A 23,058-nucleotide genomic window follows, 5' to 3' on the forward strand; every position below is an offset into this window, starting at 1 on the left:
CTGTCAGGGGAGAATAACAATGAGACTTGCACCAGGCAGTCATTGGGATTATATGAAATAAGGAACGGGAAGGCTAGTTTGTAGTACATAAGTTACATGGTAACTACTCCTGTCGTCACCGCCTTCTTTTTTCCTTCCTCCTTCCTCCTCTTTACTCCTTCTCCCTCTTCCTCCTCCTCCTTCTTAATCTTTTTTTTGAGACAGTGTCTGGCTCTGTTGCCCAGGCTGGACTGTAATGGTGTGATCTCAGCTCATGGCAACCACCACCTCCCAGGTTCAAGCGATTCTCCTGCCTCAGCCTCTCAAGTAGCTGGGATCACAGGCGTGTGCCACCATGCCCAGCTAACTTTTGTATTTTTTGTAGAGATGGACTTTTGCCATGTTGGCAGGGCTGGTCTCCAACTCCTAGGAGTTGAACTCCTGTAATCCCAGCACTTTGAGAGGTCTGTCTACCTTGGCCTCCCAAAGTGTTGGGATTACAGGCATGAGCTGCTGCTCCTGGCCTCTCTTCTTCTTATTAAGCAGATCGGCATTTCCTGAGCACCTGCTTCATGCCACACCCGATGCCGGCTGCTTCACTCGTGTGGTCTTGATGAATCTTCACAACCTTGAAGAGCAGGCAGTGCCATCCCCATGTATGTGCAATGGAGCTGAGTTCTGGAGCTAAAGCCACTTGTGCCCAGACAATCTTAGAGTGTATAACTGGGATTCCATGTTGGGCTCTCTGATTTCAAAGTCTTGCTCTTCCTACCACACCCCCCACGTGGAGGTCTCACAAATAATGCCTTTCCCATGGGGCTCAGAGTCTACAGACTGTGGTCTTGGCTTGGCTATGAGTCTTCTCACAAGAGCATGCAGCACATTCCAGTCTGCTCCAGGCTTTGTGGTTCCTGCTCAAGCCATTTATGGGGCAGGATGTGAGGTGAGGGGCGCTCACGCTGCCAGCCTGGCTTATCTGCTTTGTGGCCTTCCTGGCTCAGCTTACAGATTCATGACTTGGCACAATTACAGTGACCACAATGAAGCCACTGGCTTTGCCCAGAAAATACTCAGGCTATAAGCCTGAGAGGAAACAGGATGGGAGCTGGTTTATATTTCAAGGGCTAGAGATGAAGGGACCAGCCCCACCCCAGCTTCCCACCTGGTTTTATCTTGTAAAAACAGCTCTCTCTTTATTCTGTTGGACCTCCTGTTATTTCAAGAACCAAAAACTGAAAGAAAATGATTTTTTTCTCTCTTATACCTGGCCCGCTCTCTATTGCAAGTGGCAGTTCTAGGGCCAGCTGTCCACCTGCTGCTTTTCACCTGTAGGGGTCGGTTGCTGGCTGGGCTACCTGGCAGCCATTATTCCTTCTTGGTTTCTATGTCTGGATTTTCCCCGAGAGCACCCCTTCCCCTCTCTTAACTCTTGGGCTTTGGGTGGGCACCCACCCAAAGCATGTCCTAAGTGCCTCTGCATCCCCCGAAGCTAACATGCAGCCTGTCTAAAGGTTTATTCAATACGTGGATGGGTGGATGGAGGGACCATTGAGCTTAGAAAAAGCAGCTCATGCAACTGCCACAGCATCCTGCCCCATCAGAAACAGTAAATAACATTTATCCTAGTTCCTACATAGGCTTAGTTCTATATATCAATCACCAAATTCATAACGATTAATTTCATTGCTTATGCCTGTTTACCTCTTGAATGCTCCATAATGACATGTGAACAGCTGCTCTTCCTCTGTAGACTACCTGCTTTCTGACGTCAGCCAGTGAAGGAGTCAACCTCAGTGCTGTGGCAGAACTGGGCTAGATGCTCACTCACCCCATTTCCTGTCTTTCTGGGGCACATGGCTAGACCATATTTCCCAGACTCCCTGGCTATTAGGTGTGGCCATATGACAGAATTCCAACCAAAGGAATATGGACAAAGGTGACAAACCATTTCCAAGTCTGGGCCATGAGAACTATCCATGTGAAAACCTCTGTGCTCTTTCCTCAACCCCAAGCTGGAAGCAAAGGGCTCTGAGGTTCCTAAGGGGAATGGAGACTCAAAATAGAGAAAGCCTGGGTCCCTGAGTTACCATATGGAGAGAACTGTCAAATATCCATGCTGGACTGGGTTGCAAATGAGAAATATTTTCTACCCTTAAACTCAGCGGTGTGTGGAACTGGCTTATATTAGCTTGTGAGAGCCAGTTGTTAAATTCTGAGGAATTTTGCAAGTCCATTGTTAAACACAGTCATTATCAAAGTTAAACTGTATAAACTTATAATTAAATGCATTACATTTTAAGACATAATGTATATTCAAAACTCATCCCATCCTAGTCATTTTATATAGTTAGCTATTATATATGGCTCTTGAGGTTATTTTCATGGAAATACTATGGAATGGGGGTGTTGCAAACATTTCTTCCCAACTCTGTATTCAATAATGTCATGTTGGTAGCTTGAAATCAGCCACAGCGGCAGTATTTACACCATAGAAATTGGCAGACATAAACCAGACTTTTCCTTTCCATCCTCCGAAAAAAGGCCAAACATTTACTAGTACCGCATTCTAAGACTTACCTGGTGTGGGGCAAATACTCCCCTAATGTACTGACTTTCTGCCTTAGGAAAAGAGCATAATAGATGAAATGCACCTTGGCTAAATGCAACTCAGCATAAAGGAAAAGCAGCTGGAGTATCCACAGCAGCAGTCCAGAGCCCTGGCAGATGAAGAATCACACTGACACTCATCATGCCGGGGCTGAATGTGACATTGCGTGCTTGAGATCCTTGCTAATTTTCAGAGCATGAGATTATTATGACAGAGGCACAGCAGTTGTCATTGCCTGCTTTCACATGTATTTGGTGACAAGTATAAGTAAGAGAGAATAGAAATACAGATGCTGAGTTTCAATCTCAGCTCTAGCTTCAGAAAGCAAGAATGGAAACACTCTAAGTTTCTGCCCTAAATTCTTTGGGGAAGGGAATTTTTCCATGTTTTAACTCTCATGAAAAGCATACATTTTGTTACCAGTCTCTAGAGAGGACCTATGCATAGCAGAGAAGCTGAGAAGGTAGGAAGCCCGTGGCCAAGGCAGGTCTCAGGCTGCAGGTGTGAGGACAGCAGGCTTTGGGCCAGAGCCTGATCAACGGTGCTTGGAATTCACCAGGTCTGCACATGGCAAAATGATCCAAATAATTATCCTTTGTGGAAGCCATAATATTTCACTTAGAGGAAGGCCGTCAGATCCTTGGGCAGTTCGGCCCTCCTCCGCAGGATATAAACTGCTGAAGTAGACCCCAGAGTGCAGGGCCATTTACGAAGACATCACGCAATTCACAGGACGTTTCAGTGCAGACACTGAATGAACTAATTCTGCTAATAGAGTATTTGATTTAATGGCACATTAAAGGGGAAAGGGGAGCGCTGAACACATCCTTCAGCGCAGCAGCTGATGGGTTACTGTAGATATCATAAGCGAAGGAGCCAAATTCTCTCCTGCCTTCAGAACAAGCAACAGCCACCAGAGCAGAAGCGGGTCATTTTGCAAGTCAGTTTCAGTTCAGCAGCTTAGGGCAGAAATCATCGAGTTCATACAGCTCTTCTGCACAAAGTTTATAGTGACTGGTTGTTAAGACTCTGACCTACAAGTCTCTTTTTCTTTTTGTTTAAAAAAAATGTTGCTAGATCATACCAAAGTGGAGTAAATAGAAATAGGGTCGCTTGGTGGATCAGCACATTACTTTTCTGAGTCATTTTGTTTTCCGTCTTTTGCCCTTTGGTTCCTTCTACCATTTTCGAGCACTTCCAATGTCCCAGTCTCTGGGCTAAGCTCTTCACAAGAATGTATATGTATTTACATGCATTTCATTGTTTCACTGGGAAGAAGGTGCTTTTTCCAGCCTATTTTACAGACAAAGAATCTGAGGTACGGAGGGGCAGAAATGAGATTTAAACTCAGATTTTTCTGCCTCCAGAAGCTGGCTTCTTAATTAACTCTACAAAGTATGATTCTATCAGCAAGAAAATGGAAGATAGAATACACTGTGCAAAGTTCTGGAGAATCTACAAAAAGCCTACAGTAGCTAGTGTGTACAATGCAAGCTGGAGGGAAATTGGGCAGATGGGGTGAGAGGTGAGCTGAGCTCATCAATTACCACCACCCACAAAATAAGCCCAAGCATGGGATATTGAGGTAGGAGTCCAAGGCTGCGGTGAGCTGTGAACGCACCACCGCCCTCCAACTTGGGCAAAAGAGCAAGATCCTGTCCCTAAAAAAATTTTTTTTAAATCTCAAGCCAGAAGTGATTTGTTTTGAGGACCAAACAAATACATGTGTGTATATGTGTATGTATGTATATATATCCCCAAAAATGTATATTCAGAGCAAATCTTTTAATTTTTCAACTTCAAATTCAGTTCTTTGATTAAAAGAAAACTGCTTGCCTAAAACTAGCCAATAGGTTTTGTTTTTTGTTTTTCGTTTTTTTGAGATGGAGTCTCTGTCGCCCAGGCAGGAGTGCAGTGGCGTAATCTCAGCTCACTATAACCTCCACTTCCAGGTTCAAGCAATTCTCCTGCCTCAGCATCCTGAGTAGCTGGGATTACAGGCACGCACCACCATGCCCAGTTAATTTTTGTATTTTTAGTACAGACAAGCTTTCACTATATTGGCAAGGCTGCTCTTGAACTCCTGACTTTGTGATCCACCCACCTCAGCCTCCCAAAGTGCTGAGATTACAGGCATGAGTCACCGTGCCCAGCCTAGAATTTTTTAAAACAAAATTTTACCATCTATCTTTTCTCCCCCAGGAGCCAAACCCTAATTGTGAACAGTGGCAAATATAAGTGCTTTTCATTTGTTCAGTTTGTAACAAATAGCCCCTCTTCCTATCTGTTGTTGCACTCAGCTGTCAGGATGTTTTCTCTGAAACTGAAATCTGATTTTGGCAATCCCTCCAAAGAGTTTTCCCATAAAACAGGGGCTCACTTTTCTGGCATGACCCACCAAACCCTCCACCGTTCAGCCCAGCTCCCCTCTCTTCCCATCTGCCCGTTTTCCCCCTAGCTTGCATTGTACACAATGGCTACAAGAATCTCCTTGTAGATTCTTCAGGACTTCTCCCCATTCTTTGACTGGATCATCAGAATCCCTGCTTCATTTCTTAAATCAGCACAGTGGCTGCTCCTCCATCCAGTCATTGGGGATTCCTTCTCCTTGCCCTATCTGGGTTGGAGGCTGCCTCTATCAGAAGCCTGAGCTTACCTCTATCACAGCCGTGTTCCTTTTTGTCACCCTGGAACGTGAGGACAGGGACAATGTTCTGTGCATCATGGTATCCTCAGTGCCTGGCACGGTGATTCAATGTTGACCACATAACAGAATCACTCAGAAAGTCTGACTTAGTCAGAGGTAGGGTAGGGTTGAGAACCTCTGGCCTAATCAAGGCTTACTGATCAACTGATTGAATGAATGAAAGAATGAATGAACACACTGAGGCACACAGCCTTGAGACCCTGGCCAGCCTCCACCACTCGCTCTGCTCTGAAGTACTAAGAATTTGTTTAACAAGGCTTCTTGGTTATGCACTGGGTTGGGAGGCTGCAAATCTAAACCCAGAATGTTCATGGACTCCTGGTTGACTTTAAGACCACGAATGAACTTCCACTTGGCCCAATACACAAAACCAGAATGATGATTCCTCCCACAAGAAGAAATTTCAAAAATGCTTTCTGCAACTAGACGGCAGAGGTTGCGAGGTTACCAATTCTGACTCAAAATTATTTCCCCTTTCTCCTTGATCAGTTCAGAATCAAGTTCTCTGCCAGCTAAGAATACCAGAACCGTTGGTGGCAGGAAGGAGTGCCACCACTGCCTAAGAACCCCTGGTAATACCCTCCTGTGCTAAGGGACCATCATCCTATCATTATAACACAGGCTGTGCCTCAGGCAGAAGCTTCCTCTTCCTTCCTGTCTGCCCCATCTCTGAGATCACAGTAGGAACAACCTCACTATCACAGCCAAGACTGGAATGCCAGTCATGGATCCATCCAACCTTGTCCTTCCATTGCTGAGAACTGCAAGCATGAAGAGAGAGAGAGACCGCTGGCTAAGCCTACACTCCTTTGTCCTCATTCTGAGATGAAAAAAAAAAACCAGAAGTCCTAGAGAGTTTAGCTTGCAGAGCCCAATCTCACACACTATAAAATAGTTGGAGATCTCTTACATTTGAAAAATCACAGCTGCATGCTCTGCCTTCCAGCACCAGGCAGGAGAAATGAGACAAACAAGCTTTGAAAATAAATCTGACTCTCTTGCGGCTCCAGATAGCCGACAAGTGTTCGTCCATCTGCCACAAGCGTTCACACTGTGAATTCATTGATTTGATAATACTCTCACATAATTGATCGAGGACAAGACTGGCTTCTTGACGTGCCTCCTCATTTTCTGTCTGATGTCTTCCCAGCATTGCTCTGTCTGCTTTAGGCATGGCAACGAAGAAGAAACCACTGATTTTTTTTCAGGACTTTTCGGTGGGATGACACATACGCTATTGGTTTTCCCAAAACGGGGTACTTTTCAAGTTGTTGAATGGCAGCAAATGCTATTTGTATGCTTCTTTCCCCTGAAATATTTCTCCCAATCTTCACAATGCCATCTGCATCATCTCCACCCTACTGCCCTATTGTATTTATAGGAAGTAAAAATAAATACTAGAGGTCCATTGGAGCCTAGCAGCCACTGTCGCCTGACACAGAGCAATGGTAACTGCAGAATTGTCATATGAGATATTAGCCCCAGGAATAATACTGATCTTCCTCCTCTCAGCAGCTGCAACAACCCATCCGCCTCTCTGCAATTGTGCCATTCAGTTCACCACCATTTCATTAAATGGGATCAAAACAGCTGTGAGGATTTCTGTTGTATTTTATAGTACAAAGTCATCATAACTTACTTCACAAAGCAGCTTGCAGCTAGCAAGCATGGCCGAAATGGAAAAGCTGATTGCAAAAGGATGAACGTGAAAGAGGGGGCTGGTGGAGCTGGGTGACAGCTGGGAGCCCCTGACTCGCTGAAAATAACCCAGGAGCACATGCTCATGTGGTCACTTGCAATTGCGTATTAATCAAAGATATATCACAGGACAAGTTGAGTTTAGCATCCCATAAACATGCACCTAGATGCTAAGATTCAGTTCAGCCTAAGAGAGATCACTATCTGATCACTTCTAGGGACAGAAGCTCAGGCAATGTAACACTTCCAGCCCTGTCTCCAATCTGCTATATGACCCCCTGCCCTGACTCAGTGAAAACTCCCTCAAAACATGGTTTCTAAAACTTGGGAGGCATGCCAGCTTCCTCAGCTGGACAGCATGACCAGAGCCATGTGACTAAAGAGTTAAGCCACCAAGGCAGTAGCTGGGTCTGCATTATGCCTGTGCCGCCTATTGTCTGTGTCACTGGGAGAACTACTAAACCTCTACTCCCCAGTTCACTCATCTGTAAAATGGGCTTCATAGGGTAGCAGACTTTATCAGTGCCCTGCCCAGCCCTTCAGCCATACCACTTCCAGCTGCATTCCTTGCCTTAAGGCTTTTTCTGGGGGTCAGGGTCCACAGTGCCTACTCACCTGGCAGGCTGGGTCCACTAGAGAATTAATGCTCCCAGGACCAGTTCTCAACCAATGAGGATGGGAATGAATGTATAAATGTGCATCATATATAGGAACCTCAGCTTTCTTGCCCCTTGAGTGGGATAATTCTAAGACACAGGTTTTATGCCAACTCCTAGATTCCCACAGCAGGTTCGAACTCCAGTTGGCCACAGTGGTAATGTGCTTAACAACGAACCCTGTGTTGGCTGCCTCCCCTCTTAGTCTCAATTCCCCACTCACCTCTGGGAGTTCCTGAAATGATCTCACCCCACATCATATTTATGTAATGTGGCTGATCAACACTACATTCTGACAAAGTGAACCACTTGCTGTCCCCCAAGGCCATAGCCCCACTCCTCCAAGGACAGCACAGAAAACTTCTCACAAACTCCATCTTTTTTCTTGACTTCTAGTATATAACTGGGACTATTTCCACAGGAAAAAAAGAATCTGTGAATAAATTTTCTTCTCTTACCCTTTTAAGGATTCAGGCATTCAAAAAATGAGCAACTATACACCAAGGGCTTAGATTTCCTTGGTAATGGTGCTACTTCAGAATTAGCAGTTATTAGGGGGAAGGTTGAAGTCTGGAGCTTGTTAGCACATTTAGTTGGAACAAAGGTGTTAATGAAAGTGGCGTTTGCATTTATTTCTCATCAAGGCTAAATGAAACTGGGTAGAAGAGTCAAATCAAGTTCATCTGCTGGTGGAAAAACAATTCAGCGCACAGACTCTCTTAATCGAGAAACAGTCACGTAGGGATAGCAGCCAGTATTGTCATTACTCCCCATTATTTGAATGCTGGCTTCAGGGTCAGGGCACCTATGCAAAGGAGTATCTGTGGCCTGGGCATCTCAGAGCATTTATAGCTACACAATGTAGTCATGGCACTTGGCAGAGGCTGCCATTTTCTAGATGACAGTACCAGCATTTACTCCCTGTGGGGAGCCGATTCCTCTCTGAGGGTCTATAATCTTTGTGAACTCTGGTGATTCTGAAGTGTGTCTCAGGGTGACTCTTGTTTCCCTTTTCCCCACTTTCTAATCAGTTCAAAGTCAGACCCGTTTCAATGCTGATGGGCCAGCACCATCCTTGGGGAGTACTCATGATCCCTTTTCTATTCATTTAAGGGATTTAGGAATGCTTGTTAGACAGCCGCTTATTAGAACCAATGAGGCCCGTATAAAGCTTAAGAGATGCTGATGAACCTGCTCTGGGCTGTCAGAGGATTTCTTCCTTTGGTGTCTTGGACAGTCCCATAACTTGTCGATAGAAAGGGCTGTTTCAAAAAATTGCATTCTTTATGGTGGCAATTCAGTTTCACATGCAAGTCCTTGACAGTAAAAGGTATTTAAATTTAAAAGCATATTTTGATATAAAGTCTATGGAAACCCCTCTTCTCTCCCAGTTTATTTGGATACCCTGCTGCTTCATGCCTATTTCGTTTTCCCATTCAATCCATTTTCACTGAAAAGGAGACATAAGCAGTGAAGCCAATATAGTTTTATTGGATCCAATGCACTGCCACTAAAACAAATATATGTACACTCAGGCCAATACACTTTTATTAAAACAAATAGAATTTAATTCAAACCAGCATTCAATACGTTTTTCTCAAAGCAATGAAATTAAGCTCTACCAGTACTTCTGCTCAATATGTTTTCCCAATCAAATCCATTTGAACAAAGTGAAATATATTTATCATAGATAACACATTTTTATTAAAAACAAATTCACTGAAACCAAGTTTCCCTTTGAACTGAGAGATAGAAATTCTAACCAATTGCACAATTAGATCATAGAAACGGATGTATTTTTACTTTAGCAAAAAGCATTTCGATTCCAGTCCACTTTAAAACACACTAATGAATAATAAAGTTTCCCCAACAATGTCTTTAATGGAATATTATTTCCAAAGTATGTCCTTTGAGGTTGAAGCACAGTCTAGAAATTTTTTTTAATGTAGGGAGAAAGAATAGTGCTGGAATAGGATTACAATAACTTCAGATATTTAATGATTAAATATTTATCCTACCTATGCGTACTTAAAGTGTTGTTGGATGTGCACAAATGCATAAAGACAGGCTTGGGAGGATTTTTTAGTTGCATTTGCTACTATACCACATTAGCCAGAAAAAACTTTCCTTGTCATTGATGAAAAATACTCTCTCTTCTTATCGGTCTGAGGTTAACTAGGGATTGCCATGCAGAGAGAACTTGATGGTATGGGAGGTCATTTATTTGTGTGGCTCTTTAGAGGGACTTTCAATTTTGGTGCCTAGGTCTCAAACCATATTCAAGTCTTCTGAAGAAGCATGGAGAAGGAGAATGACTTACAAATGCCACGCACCTCTTGGGAAGTAACAAACTCACTACAAACAGGAGTATCCAAATATGTCCCACCTCTCTGCAGAGCCACTAATGCTCCTGACACAAGGCAGACCTCCAGGTAGAAAAGCACCTCTGGAGAAATTGGAGCCTCCCCACAAGGAGTATGAGGGCTCCAATCAGTGGCCACTAAGAACCCCTCCCTGCTGCCTCCACAGTGGCCCCACACTCTGTCTTCTCTGCTCCCATCCTACCCCAAGGCTGTAGGATCTTAGGATAGAAATCTTCTGCCCTCACTAAGCAGCCCAGAGAATGCTCCTTAACCCAAGACTGTGGGTACTGCTTCCTCCTTCCTGTCTGGAAAAGTGCAAAAAGTTTAGATATGCCCACAAATTCACTGGGCCAATAATGTATTGACCTCCGGGGGATCCTGGCCTTGAATGGACTACATCGGCCTGCTCTGAAACACAACTGGTAATGGAGGGTACCCTTAGAACAGTCAGCACCAGAGGTTCGTCACAGAATTGTTTAAAAGGATGAAATGTTAGAAACCCAAATATCTAGCACCCAGGGGATCGGTTAAACATACTGTAATAATTTCTTCCTGATGTATTCTATAGAATTAATATCAATACACTATCGTAAGCCTTCAGTAACATTGTAGAGGTGTTTACTTGAATGGGAAATATTCATAGTATATTACTGAATGAAAAATGTTTAAAAGATAGAGCAATTTCTTATATTTGCAAAATAGATATGCATATCTATGCATAAACAAAAACATGGGGCGATGACGCTAAAATGTTAACAGTGGTGAGTGATTATAGATTTCTCTCTCTCTCTCCTGTATTTTACAAATTTCCTGCAATGAACATGTATTACTTTTGATATAAGCAAAAATTATTTTAAAAGTGGTCATTTTGTAAAAGATGGTGTTAAGACCAATTTAAAAGGTAGTGAGCAAATGTTGGGCCAGCTTCTGTAATCTTAATCCGTAACCGTAATTCTTCTGTAATCTTGATTCTGGTGTCTTTCAGAGAGGGTCAGTTCTTTTTTCCAGGTCTTGTTCTTTGTTCTTTTGTAAAACTCTATCTGAAGGCTTTCATCAAACTGGTCATTCAACATGCACTTAAGAACCCAGGGAATAAATTCTGCCTCGAGTTTGTTCCAGGAAGCTGTATGGCTCAACACAAAGGATATGCATGCTTTACGTTGTCAGACGATATAAACTGTGTTGCCCCAGATTCTCCCTTTTGCCTTAGCTCAGAGCTATGCATGGCTGTTTTAATCATCTCATCTCAGATGCCTAGCAACATCTGATTCCTCTGCTCCTTTTCAGTCATTTCAATGCTGCTTTCTTACTCTATCAGTCTGGTGTTTTTATTGCATTTTCTTATAAAAGAGATCCAGATATATTTTGGAAATAGATTTGAATTACAAAAACATCCTATAGAAGCAAATCCTAAACAAATATCAATATTTGATCATGATTATGTAAAGAAAGCTCCTGCTTCCTCCTCTGTGTCCACAGAGACCCTGAGGAGTAACTCCAGGGAGAATGAAAGCTTGAGAGTCATCCTATCCCTTGCTCAGGTGCGAAATCCCCTGCCCTCTGCCTGGCACTGATAGGGACGGAATAGTGTCTTTGCCTGGAGAGGCAGCCTCCTGTGGCCTGGACGCATCGGAGCCTGAACACAGGAACAGAAGGTATCCTCCCTCCTACATTAGCGGTCTCCATGTGCCGATCTGGGGAGGATTTGCTCTTCTGGACTTCTTCATGCAGAAGATTCCTAGTCATGGCTTCAGCCCCTCTAGTTAGTTCCCTGGGTCCTTATTCTCTATTTTCCTGTGCCCAGCTGTGAGGTTGGAGAATGGAGATGAGAAGGAAAAAGGGGATAGGGATGGTATGGTGTTTGGTAAGAGAGAAAGAACGATACAGACAGACAGAGAAACAAAACAGACACACTCAGACATGGAACATGTTTAATTAAACTGACTTTATCCAGTTGCAGTTGAAACCAGGGTAGAAATAATTGCTGTTTCTTTTATTGTTTTAGGTGAAAATGGGAGAAATAAATGGAACTGTCAAAAGTTGTAAACCTTCCCATCTTCATTATAAATAAAGAATTAAGAAGTGAAAGTAGTTAACAGAAAGACAGGGGTTCCAAGATTTCTTTTTCTTCCTCCAAGGCAATGCCACCATGGAGCTTAGCATTGAGACACCTTCTGTCCTGACAGTCACTTTATTTTCTCCTCCCTTGAAAAGGGTGGCCCAGAGCACCCTCAATCCACTCCAAATCCAGGCCTCTCCCAGCCCGAACTTCCTCATAAACCGGTTATCCTCCCTCACTCACCTTCAAAGCATCCCACTCACCAGTTCTTTCTAGTCCTGGGGAAAATCCCTTCTCCAGAAGCTGTCCATGCCTTTGCCAATCTAGCCCCCTTAATGACCCTTTGAGGCAAACACCTTATCCCCACTTCACAGAGGTGGAAACTAGGCTTCGTAGAAGTTGAGTAACACAACCCAGGTCACACAGCTTTAGCTAAGTGACAGAGCTAAGGTTCAGGCCACTCAGCTGACTCTAGTGTGGTGTGCCACCCTGTTTCTCACTGCTTTCCTATGAAATCTCAAGGATTGTCTGGCTCAGTGTGCACTTGGGGAAGAAAAGGAAACTGACACCCAGAGAGGTGAAGTGGCTTTCCCAGGACCACTCTAACTATGCCACCTATCCTTAGCCTGTTTCCATTTGACCACACTGCATGGCTCCTTATATTCAAATGCTTTAGCTAATATGTTCAGATTCTAAAAATCTGCCTCTAAAATTACTGCAAGCATTTTCCAAGAGAAAGCACCTTAGTTTCAGTCTCTTTCCACATCCTTTTTAAAAACCAGAAGTCTCTAATTCAGCTGTGATTTAGTTTCATCTCCTGTCATCCCCTGTCTCTGCCCTCAGATGGGGGTGCTAATGTGTGACAACATGGCTCTAAAATGGACCAGCGGGAAGGGGAAAAGGACTGGAAAAGACAGAGAATCAGCTCTCTCTCTTGCTCACTCTGGCTCTCAAACACTCCCTCTTTCTCTTCCTTTCCACCCCGTTGTCCTCCCGGGGTCTCTCTGTTGGGCTTACAAAGTGACCAGAGCCAAAGGCTGGTCTGTGAGAGAAAGAGGAGGCAGACACATCGGGGAACTGAGAAGTACTTTGAAGCACCCACTCACCACAGTATGAGGAGAAAATTGGCCACATCCCTGGCAACTGCTGCTTCTCTTGGACTGGTAAAGGGGCATTTGCTTGTTTCTATCAGATTCATGGACACCACCAAGAAAAGAGGCCAGTCTGAGGCATTTAATGTTTGTTGGAACACAGAGGTTTAACTGATGATTGAGGTACATAGGGTGATATAAAGAGCATGGACTTGAGAATCTGATGGGTTTTGTTTAAAGTTAGGACTAAGCTACTGACTAACCACCCCGCTCATTGTCTTCGGGAAGTGATTTAACCTCTCTGAACCTCAGCTTATGCATAAAATAGGACACTAGCACACAGTGGGCTATCTATCTATATATATATTTGTTGAATTGAAATAGGAGTATTCAAAATCGTTTGGGTTGCTGGCTTAAAGTAAGCAGAATAATTCAATACCTGTCCAACTGGAATCTAATTGTCCAATTTGAAGTTTCAAACATAACAAAGATCCTAGTGACCTAATATTATTGAGATGATCCTAAGGTTTATTAGAAGATCTGCAAGCTCCACGATGATTGTACACTGGAGGAAATGCACAATGCACACAGACCTTCCTAAGGGTAAAAGCCTGATGTGAATTTGCAGCACTACTTAATTGTGAGTAATTGTTGCATGACCCCACACACACACACACACGCACACGCACACACACACGCACACACGCACACACGCACACACACGCGCGCACACACGCGCGCACACGCACACACACACACACGCGTGTGCGCACACACACACACACAGAACTCACACTGCAAGAAAGCGGGGGTAAATCATGACATTTGACCAAAACTCAGCAATGAGGCTAAGTTTCCTCCCTAATGTCTTAACAGGCTAGAGTATACACAGGCTTTTAAGTAATGCACTTATGATCCAAACACTAGCACACATTTAACTGGAATCCAGAAGCATTTTGTCAAGAAGGAAAAGAACTAACCAAAGACAAAGAAAAGGAGTGTTTCCAGCTGTTTTGCCACATCACAACTTCAACAAAACCATGCCTGTCCTTGTCTTGTCCCTGATGGCTCTGCCAGCAGAGTAAACAAATTGGAGCAGATTTAGATTTTAAAATATCATTTGGGCAAATTACATGACTGGACATTGTGTTCCAGCCACAGAGAATGTTCTCCTGTTGGAAGCTCCGACAGCCCACTGCCATGGTGAAATGTCAGGAGCCTCTTAACATTTTTCCTGATTTCTTTAAGAGTGAACATTAGACATATTAAGAACAACAGCCCAATCATTAAGCCCTGTGTGGTTCTCCTAGGAGCCAGCTCTATTGCTTTAATCAGATTACGGACAACTCATTCTCATCCCAGCCATTTATCTTCTTTGTTTACACACATACCAAGTGGCATTCTTCTTAGCATCAAAAAATAGTAATGAAAATTGAGAACAACAAAAGACCTTTCATTATTTACGTTAAGTTAACGTCTACTTGCCTTCATTAGTTTCTAAACAACGAAGTACACTGGTTCTGATTAAACCTGGCATGTGTTAATTATATCCGAGGTCTGGGATTGTTTTGTCTACAATAAAGGATTGCTGAAAGCTGAAATTTGAGGCACCCAGGCCCAGGAAGTCACCTGTCTCTAAGTGTTTCCTCAGTGAAAGTTTCCAGCCTGAGAATGGCAGAAGCGGATGTGAGCTTGTTACAGAAAGCTTCATGTTTTTTTGGTTTTGTTTGGTTTTTAAGCCCTCGGTTTTATCGCCCGTTTTATGGGCTGGAGTTAAATGGCAGTACAATGCAGCTTGCTCTCTTACTGCTCAGCACTAACAGCCATGATGAGCCATAATTAGAAGTAAAACCACCACATAAATAACATGGTAGAAAAAGTGTCACCATGAGAAGCCAGACTTTGGCAATGGGAAACTTCAGCCAGTCCTGAATATCCATCATACTTAAGGGGCACCTCGTACTTTAGCCCATATTTATCTTACTAAAGCCAAAATGGGAGCCAGTTAGACTTTCAAACAAGCTTTTAAAAATAGAGAATGTAGGCTTAAACAGACTGTCTGCTGCTAAGTGTGATGCAGAAACCTGTCGCCTGGAGGCCACGACAGCTGGATGGGCTGGGAGGGAGAGCCCTGGGAGCCCACGCATGAGGAAGGGAGGATAAACAGGAGAGGAAGAGGAGGCTTGGACTCCCTGCAACAGCAGGGTCTAGACATATTTCACTGCAGAGCCCAAGCATCTGCACACCATTGAGCATAGCAGCTTAGATTGACACCAGGGAGCGTGTGAGGATGCCTTGCAGATTTTGCCTTCATGACCTGCACTCAGCGATGAAGTAGGAGCAGGCAGACTAGCATTTTATTTTATTTCATTATTTTATTTATTTATTTATTGATAGAGTCTCATTGTGTTGCCCAGGCTGGAGTGCAGTGACATGATCTTGGCTCACTGCAACCTCTACCGCCCCGGTTCAACCGATTCTCCTGCCTCAGCCTCTCAAGTAGCTGGGATTACAGGTGCCTGCCACCACACCTGGCTAATTTTTGTATTTTCAGTAGAGATGGGGTTTCAGCATCTTGGCCAGGTTGGTCTTGAACTCCTGTCCTCATGATCTACCCGCCTCAGCCTCCCAAAGTGCTAAGATTACAGGAGTGGGCCACAGTGCCCAGCCTAGACTAGCATTTTTTAGCACCTACTATCTCCTTGCCATTTTACTTCAATTTTAATTCTAATAAGAGCCTTAGGATGCCAAGGAAAAGGAATAGAAAATAAATTGTGTTCTGTGCCTGAAAATGGCCTTGAAGAAACAAGGACCAACAACTGGAGCAGAGTGGGCCTGCCCATCTGCAAAGAGGCAACAAGTAGGAATTAACATAAGGCATATCACATGGATGCCATAGAACTATCACAGCAATTTCCTTCTTTCCTGAGTCAGCCACTATTGTACAGGGGATTAGAAAACAAACTCAAAAGAATAAACTTGAAATGGAAGGAACATGCTTTGTAGTCCAGTGTTTTTGAAAGCATACACAATTTTAAAAACTGACTTAAGTATATTCATTTGCTTTCTAAAGTAAGTCATATGTATATTTCTACTGATCAGCCAGAATAGTAAAGGTCTGATCTTCATATGGAAGGAAAGGGGACATTATTTGGATATTCCGGAAGTCCACACATGTTCTTTACAGAAGATGGTTTGCTTTCTCCTTTTCTCCCTTCCTTTGCAAAATCACACAAATAAACAAAAATAAAAACCAAACCAAAACAAAATTATTGAAAACCCCTGTGTTGAGGAGTTTTGTTTTGTTTTGACTGTGTCTGGTACTAAGCAGTATGTTTAGTGAAATGGCTTTAAACTTAACCAGGAAATACAGCTCCATTTCACATGTGGATTTTGTCTGCATTTACATCTCTGCAGGCCTCACATGCCGTGACACCAGACATTTTTTTAATTAAGATATGAAGTGCTCGTTTTTGTGGACCTGCTGTATTCTAACAAATTTACTACACGTCTCAGAAAACACATAGCTTTGCCAAAGTTGGTGAGTAGCCCAGCATGGTTTATCTCCAGCCCACAGCTCTTTCCCTGAATTCAATACTGCAGGCACAATTTAATGCAAACCCAATTTATGACTTAATGCTCTAGGGACCGTAGTGGGAGATTGTTACATTATTCTTTTCTAATCCTATTTGTGTTTTAATTTGCTAAGTCTGTAATGAGGTGCATGCCTTGAATAGTCAAGATCTTTCACATTGCTTTGGACTTTGTTTAATATAATAGATTTTACAGTTTGCATTAAATACCCAGGTGCTTCGGTCAGTCTTATCTCTTTATTTTCTCAACTAGAGTAAATAAAATTACATGATGAAAGTAACTGTGTACATGTTTCCTTGTTTATTGTAATAGTTTATTTCCTATTATAATTCTTGATTCAAATTACATCTAGTTCTCCAAAGTCAGTTCTCCATGGGCTCGCTCTTCCCCTTTCCAAACAATTGTTAGCTTCGGAAGAGAATGGCGTCTTGGCTGACAACTGATTAGCTGAAAAATAATAAGTTTTCTAGTCTCATTTATGATACTTTAATTGCACAGAAAGGGAGAAATTGAGGAAGGTAGGAAGGAAGGGAGGGAGAACTAGAGGGAGGGAGGGGAAAGGAAGGGAAGGGAAAGTGCTGTGTCACTATATGCTACTATTTGATTTCTGGTGTTGGGCTGAAATGTACCAACCCTAATCAGAGCTGCTACATCACCCAACTCCGCAGTGTGTCATTTGGTGTCCATAACTGTGTTATAGCCAATTATAGCTAAATCCTCTGTTCTGTATGCACAATCAAAGGGCGTCTGGAATGCATTTTGCTATTTTCTGAATCCTATTATTGAAGACATGTTTATTACAGTCAGAAGATGGCTTTCTGAAATTACATTGGAATTGTGTGACCCACCTGCCATTTACAAACAAAATGATCTAAACATTTCTTAACAAGAAGAAAGTTCATTTAGCTCTTTCCTGGTAATTTTTCTCAAGTTATTTTCTTTCGTAACTATATATTCAAGACTCATTGCACAAGCCCCTATATATCTGTTAAAATATCTAAGGTCTCCAGTTAATGTTTAATAACCTAGCAGGTCAAAAGGGGTTGCAAACCAGTTTCTGACTCCTCTGGTGAATGCTGGCTATAATTTTCATTATTAATTTTTTTTCAAACTATGTAAAAAGGGATTGTAAAATGGACCCCAAATTATAGCCCTGAAATAGTTAGTTTAGGTTGCCTGTCAAAAGAAAAAAATTACAAGTTATGTCCTTAAATTTTGGGGGGGGGGCACATTTTAAGAGGAAAGTGAATGGTGTTAGAAAGACACATGATACCTATTTGAAAACATAGCATCTCATCATTAATTATTAAGGGAGAAGTGAAAGTGTTTCCAAACCAAATGCTTTCTTTTTCCCTTCTACTGAAGTTTACTCTTCTTATATTTTTCCCCCCAAGCTTACTTTATTACTGGTATTTGCCTCACAGAGCCGGGGGATATTACTACCTTTTTATTTGCTATTTTTACAGGACCCAACAAAGTGCTTTTAAAATATATAACCACTTAATTCAAGTCAAGCTTCTTCAATACTCCTTTCATTCAAGCCCTTTCTAATTTGTTTTCCTCCAGCCAGGAGCCTGGAGAAGACACTGTGATTTATGTTTTCATTTATTTATTTTATTTGGGCTTTTCATTTAAGAAAAGAAATTCCGCACTATCCCCACCACCCTCCATTCTCCTTCATCTCATTCCAACCCTGCCCCCACTTCTGTATTTGGACTATTAAGACTCTCAAGCCAGACTTGAGAGTTTTAAACTCATGTGTTGAGCGCTTTGACCACCGGCTGGATGAGGCTTGGTCTGGGCTTCTTACACCACTCCAAGTGGTATCAAGCCAGTGCTTTAGATTCAAATCTTCTTGAGGGCAGCAGCTTTATCTTTGTGGTCCTTTATCACTTCACACCCTGCTCAGGAAAGAGCTCCCAGTACAGAGACTTGGAGGAATTCAGCCTTTTCTCAAAGATGAAAGATGCTATGACGTGGAGTTTAAATTTCCACAAAGAGACGATTAAAGGTGTGTGTTCGGCAACAGACTGGATCTGTTTTCCTGCACATATCAAGGTATTGTTTTTGTTTGGGAGCTGGGGGAAAGGAGGTGGAGGAAATGCATGACACATAAGAGCTTGGGAGTCCAGCAGCCATGGGCAGAGTCTCGGTTCTGCTACCTCATGAGTGGCTATGAGGGAGTTACTCCTGCTCCCTACATGGATTCGCCCATCCACTCATTCTGTCAGCAAATAGTAGGCACCCAACTATATGTCAGGCACTGAGTGGGTAGCACGTATTGACATAGACATGATTCCTGTCCATACTGACCTAGTGGGGTAAACAGTCGGACAAACATTTGCAATAAAGCATGAGAGGCATGAGAACAGGGGAGGCCAGGGAAGCCTTCCTCCAAAAAAGTCATATATAAGTGACATGAGATCAGTTTCCTGAAGTACAGAATAGGGGTTAATATAATGCCTGCCTCATAGAGTCCATGTGAGAATAAGTATGATAATGCATGACTGGGGCTTTCCATTGCTACCCTCATAAAGTAAGAAACTCGGGAAAAAAAATCAGTAAAGCAATTATTGTCATTATTGCTAAGTACCATCCTGGGATTCCTAAAGAAATTAATATTAGAGAATCATGACATTTTACCTGCAAGAATATGCACGCTTTACACTGTAGTTCTAATTCCTTTTTTATAGAGAGAACTAAACAATAATGCTGTCTACAGAACATTAAAGTAAATTTGAAGATAAATGAGCTAAAGTTAATAGGCACTCTCAAGTAAAATCTGCTAGCAATGGAGCTTAGGAGTAACTGCTACTCTAAGGCAGAAATGGATCAAACAACTCAATTCTACCCACTTCGAAAGAGGACTCATCTTCCCACTGAGTCCTGGACATCCCCAGCAGAAGAATGCTTCCCAAAGCATTCTTACCAGTTTATTAAAGGTAATAAAACTTACTTTCATTTAAACATAGCCAAGAAGCATTTTTAAATGAATATTTATATATTGGGAATCATATTTGCTCATTGTAACTTAAGAATGCATTCCGACAGAAACAAACCTTGGCTCCACCTATAATGAAACAAGAGAGACCAAGGTTCATTACAGGAAGGGCAATGCCTTGGTGGAAAAAGAGTGGATAATGGAATTCTCCAACTTAACTCCTGAAAATAATAAGATAACCAAGTGTTACATGTTCATAATCTTTGAATAACTTGCACAAATATCACAAATAACTTGGGGGAAAGTATCTTAGCTGAGCTGTGGCAGAATTCTTCTTAGGGGAGAGAACTGCCTTTGTTTTAGCAAATACTCAGACCATTTTGATGGTGTTTAGATGTGGTCCAAGACGGAGGTAAATTGCTCTGCATAAGAACGCTGGAGGAATTTTGAGGTTCTGGGACCAGGCTGAAAAGTAGATAAAGGAGATGAGAGTTTTGACAGACAGAAGAGCAGCTAGTCAGTGGTTGGGAGACATTTAGAAAGAAAGCTGACAGAGAGGTTTACATAAGCATGGGTATGTTAGAAGAACTATTATTAAAAATGATGTCCAATATTCAATTCTTATAAAACTGGATTTGTAAATTATTACAAATTTGCAAAGCTGGATTACTAGGTACCATCTACTACACACACATGGAACTATCACCAGAGGTCTATATACACTGCACTGAGTAGTGATTGGAGGCCCTCAAGGAAACTGGCAGTATCTTGGTGGCCACGGGGCAGAGAAACGAGAACAACCTTGGGGTCCAAGAAAAATAAGAGGTCAGCCAGAACAAGAGGTTGGAGGAAGAGAACCCGAGAACATGAACCCCTGGAAAGTCACAGAAATCATGGGCAAGGCAATGAGAGATTCATACAGCACACGGACAGAAGAATTTGAGCCAGTCTTACCCCACCTGAGCTATATAGCTATATGTAAAATATATTAAGCTCTAATCCTGTTTTATTGGAAGTTTTTTTTTGAAACAAGGTCTCATTGTGTTACCCAGGCTGGAGGGCAGTGATGCAATCTCGGCTCACTGTTGCCTCGATCTCTCAGGCTCAAGCTATTCTTTCACTGCAGCCTCCCAAACAGCTAGGATCACAAGTGCAAACCGCCACGCCCAGCTAATTTTAATTTTTTTTTCACATAGAAATGAGATCTCCCTGTGTTTGTCAAGATAGTCAAACTCCTGAGCTCAAGGGATTACAGGTGTGAGCCACCACACCTAGCTGGAAATTCTTACTAAATCAAAGTAACCTGAAAATGTAAGCAGCTATTCTGGCTCAGTCCAAACTTCAGATTCTCAAGTAACTGACAAGCTGAAAATGCAAACTGGAACTACTTTTTCAGTTTCAGAGATGCCAGCAACAGCTCATTTGCATTCTAACAGTACTGTCCCTTTAAGGAGGAGAACCCTGTCATTAATGAATGGTTGCTGATCTAATGACTAATTGATGGCAAAGAGTCTCTAATGACCTAATAGCTCATTAGGATTGACTGAGCCAGCAGGGGTCTTTGAAAATGTTTTTTATTCCACTCTGAGGCTTTGCGAGTTTCCCTGTATGCATCAGACCACTGCCCAGTTTATGAAACCTACAAATGTGAAAGCACAACAAGAACGGGGCGAACCTATACAAATATGACTTGGAAGTATAAAGGCAAATATGGAACCTGCATGGCAGAGACATGCCACACTGCCAAAGTTATATTATGGTAAGCTCCAAAGAGACATGCTGGGAACCAAATGTGTTCCCAATAGGTAACGACTTATGCCAAGAATTGAGCTGTCACCATGATAGCATGGAAAGAGCTTCAGAATGGGTAAATTCACCATTCATTCATTCATTAATAAATCAATGTTTATTAAATAACCTATTACCCATATGATAGTATATATGAAAACTTACATACATTATATCAATTTACACAATTGCTATGGCCATTCACATATGAGAAATGTGAGGTTCTGGGAAGTTAGGAAGATTGGAAGAGTTATATAACATACGCTTTATACAGAACTGAAATCCAGGTCTTTCTCCAAAACTCCTGCCTTGTTTCTTTTCAAGGTGTTATTCTCTATTAGAATTCAACAATTCAAGCACTTTATTTTTTGGATAACATTTGTCTCTAAAGATATAAGGAAAGGTGCTTACTGTCAGCATTCATCTGAAAAGAAATAGCCAATTCCGGATTTTATGGCAAAGATAACATGAATAATTGAAATATCCAGAGAAGCCCCAAGAGATGTTGATGAATTCTCACTCCGCTCTTCTTTCTAACACTGAGTCAGCCCACTCCTGGGCTATTACCAGAACAGGATGTCCAATGGATGAGTTTCCTTCCTGGCATCAACCCTAGACCACTGATGAAGCTGGACCTGGAAACTGAGCAAGAGACAAGAAGCAAACACCCTGGAAATTGGCCCTGTGTGCAGAAGTATCTCATTAAGACACGGACTGTAATATTTTTCTTCAGCACGAGAAACTACACCTCATAATTAACTGAGGTTTGGTGTTGTTTTTGTTTTTGTTTAGACAGGGTTTTACTCTGTCACCCAGGCTGGACTACAGTGAGGCATGACTGTGGCTCACTGCAACCTCGACCTCCTATGCTCATATGATCTTCCCAGCTCAGCCTCCCTGAGCAGCTAGGACTACAGGTGTGTACCACCACACCTGGCTAATATTTTTCTTTTTCCTTTTTTTTTGGAGAGATGGGTGGCTCCTTGTGTTTCCCAGGCTGGTCTCAAACTCCTCAGCTAAAGCCATCTTCCCGTCTGAAATTTTGACTGAAAACAATCATCCAGGAAGCAACCAGAGTTTCCAGACCACAGCCAAGGGACTGATTTCGAGCAAGAAGAATGTCCATTAATATGGCCAAGATATTTATTCTCCAACTTCCACCTGCTATAGCTGAGGGCTACTCACAGGGCCATTAATCCCCTGGTACTTCAGGCATGAGCTGAGGCCAGCTGGTGGAGACACTTGCTGTACGATGCTCGAGATGAGTTCCAAGAGGCTACAAACAGGGCTTTGAAAGCATCTGCTCCGTCTGCTTTTTGTCTAGGAGAATGACTAGAACAGTCCCCAAGCTCACATCTGCCCATGAACATATAGAAGAGGAACATATTTCCAGCTTAGTAGTGTGTAGTTGATACACATTACCCAGTACCATGAGAGTATATAATACTAGCATAAACATCCTGAAGTATGTCAAGATATGGAGAGGCAGCTGTTTGTCCCTCTTTTGAAGGATTCAGGCAATCTTGGTTGACCTCTATTATAGAACTGGCATATATTAGCTGAAATAATACTTT

The 23,058-nt window shown here is 42.5% G+C and overlaps 1 protein-coding gene across 5 annotated transcripts in view; it reads right to left on the reverse strand.

Moving 5' to 3' along the window:
* The window catches only part of LOC108592839 (uncharacterized), a 203,428-nt gene that overhangs the window by 32,590 nt on the left and 147,780 nt on the right, over positions 1 to 23,058 (reverse strand). The window contains exon 6 of one of the 5 annotated variants that reach the window (XM_078342532.1): positions 2,304 to 11,815. The exons of the other annotated variants lie outside the window; for them this stretch is intronic. Coding sequence (XP_078198658.1) covers positions 11,775 to 11,815 — 41 coding nt within the window. The 3' untranslated portion in view covers positions 2,304 to 11,774. Of the gene's footprint in view, positions 1 to 2,303; positions 11,816 to 23,058 lie in introns of those variants that run through there. 5 annotated transcript variants of the gene reach the window in all.

Source organism: Callithrix jacchus, chromosome 11, assembly GCF_049354715.1.
Source record: "Callithrix jacchus isolate 240 chromosome 11, calJac240_pri, whole genome shotgun sequence".
NCBI classification, from domain to species: Eukaryota; Metazoa; Chordata; class Mammalia; order Primates; family Cebidae; genus Callithrix; species Callithrix jacchus.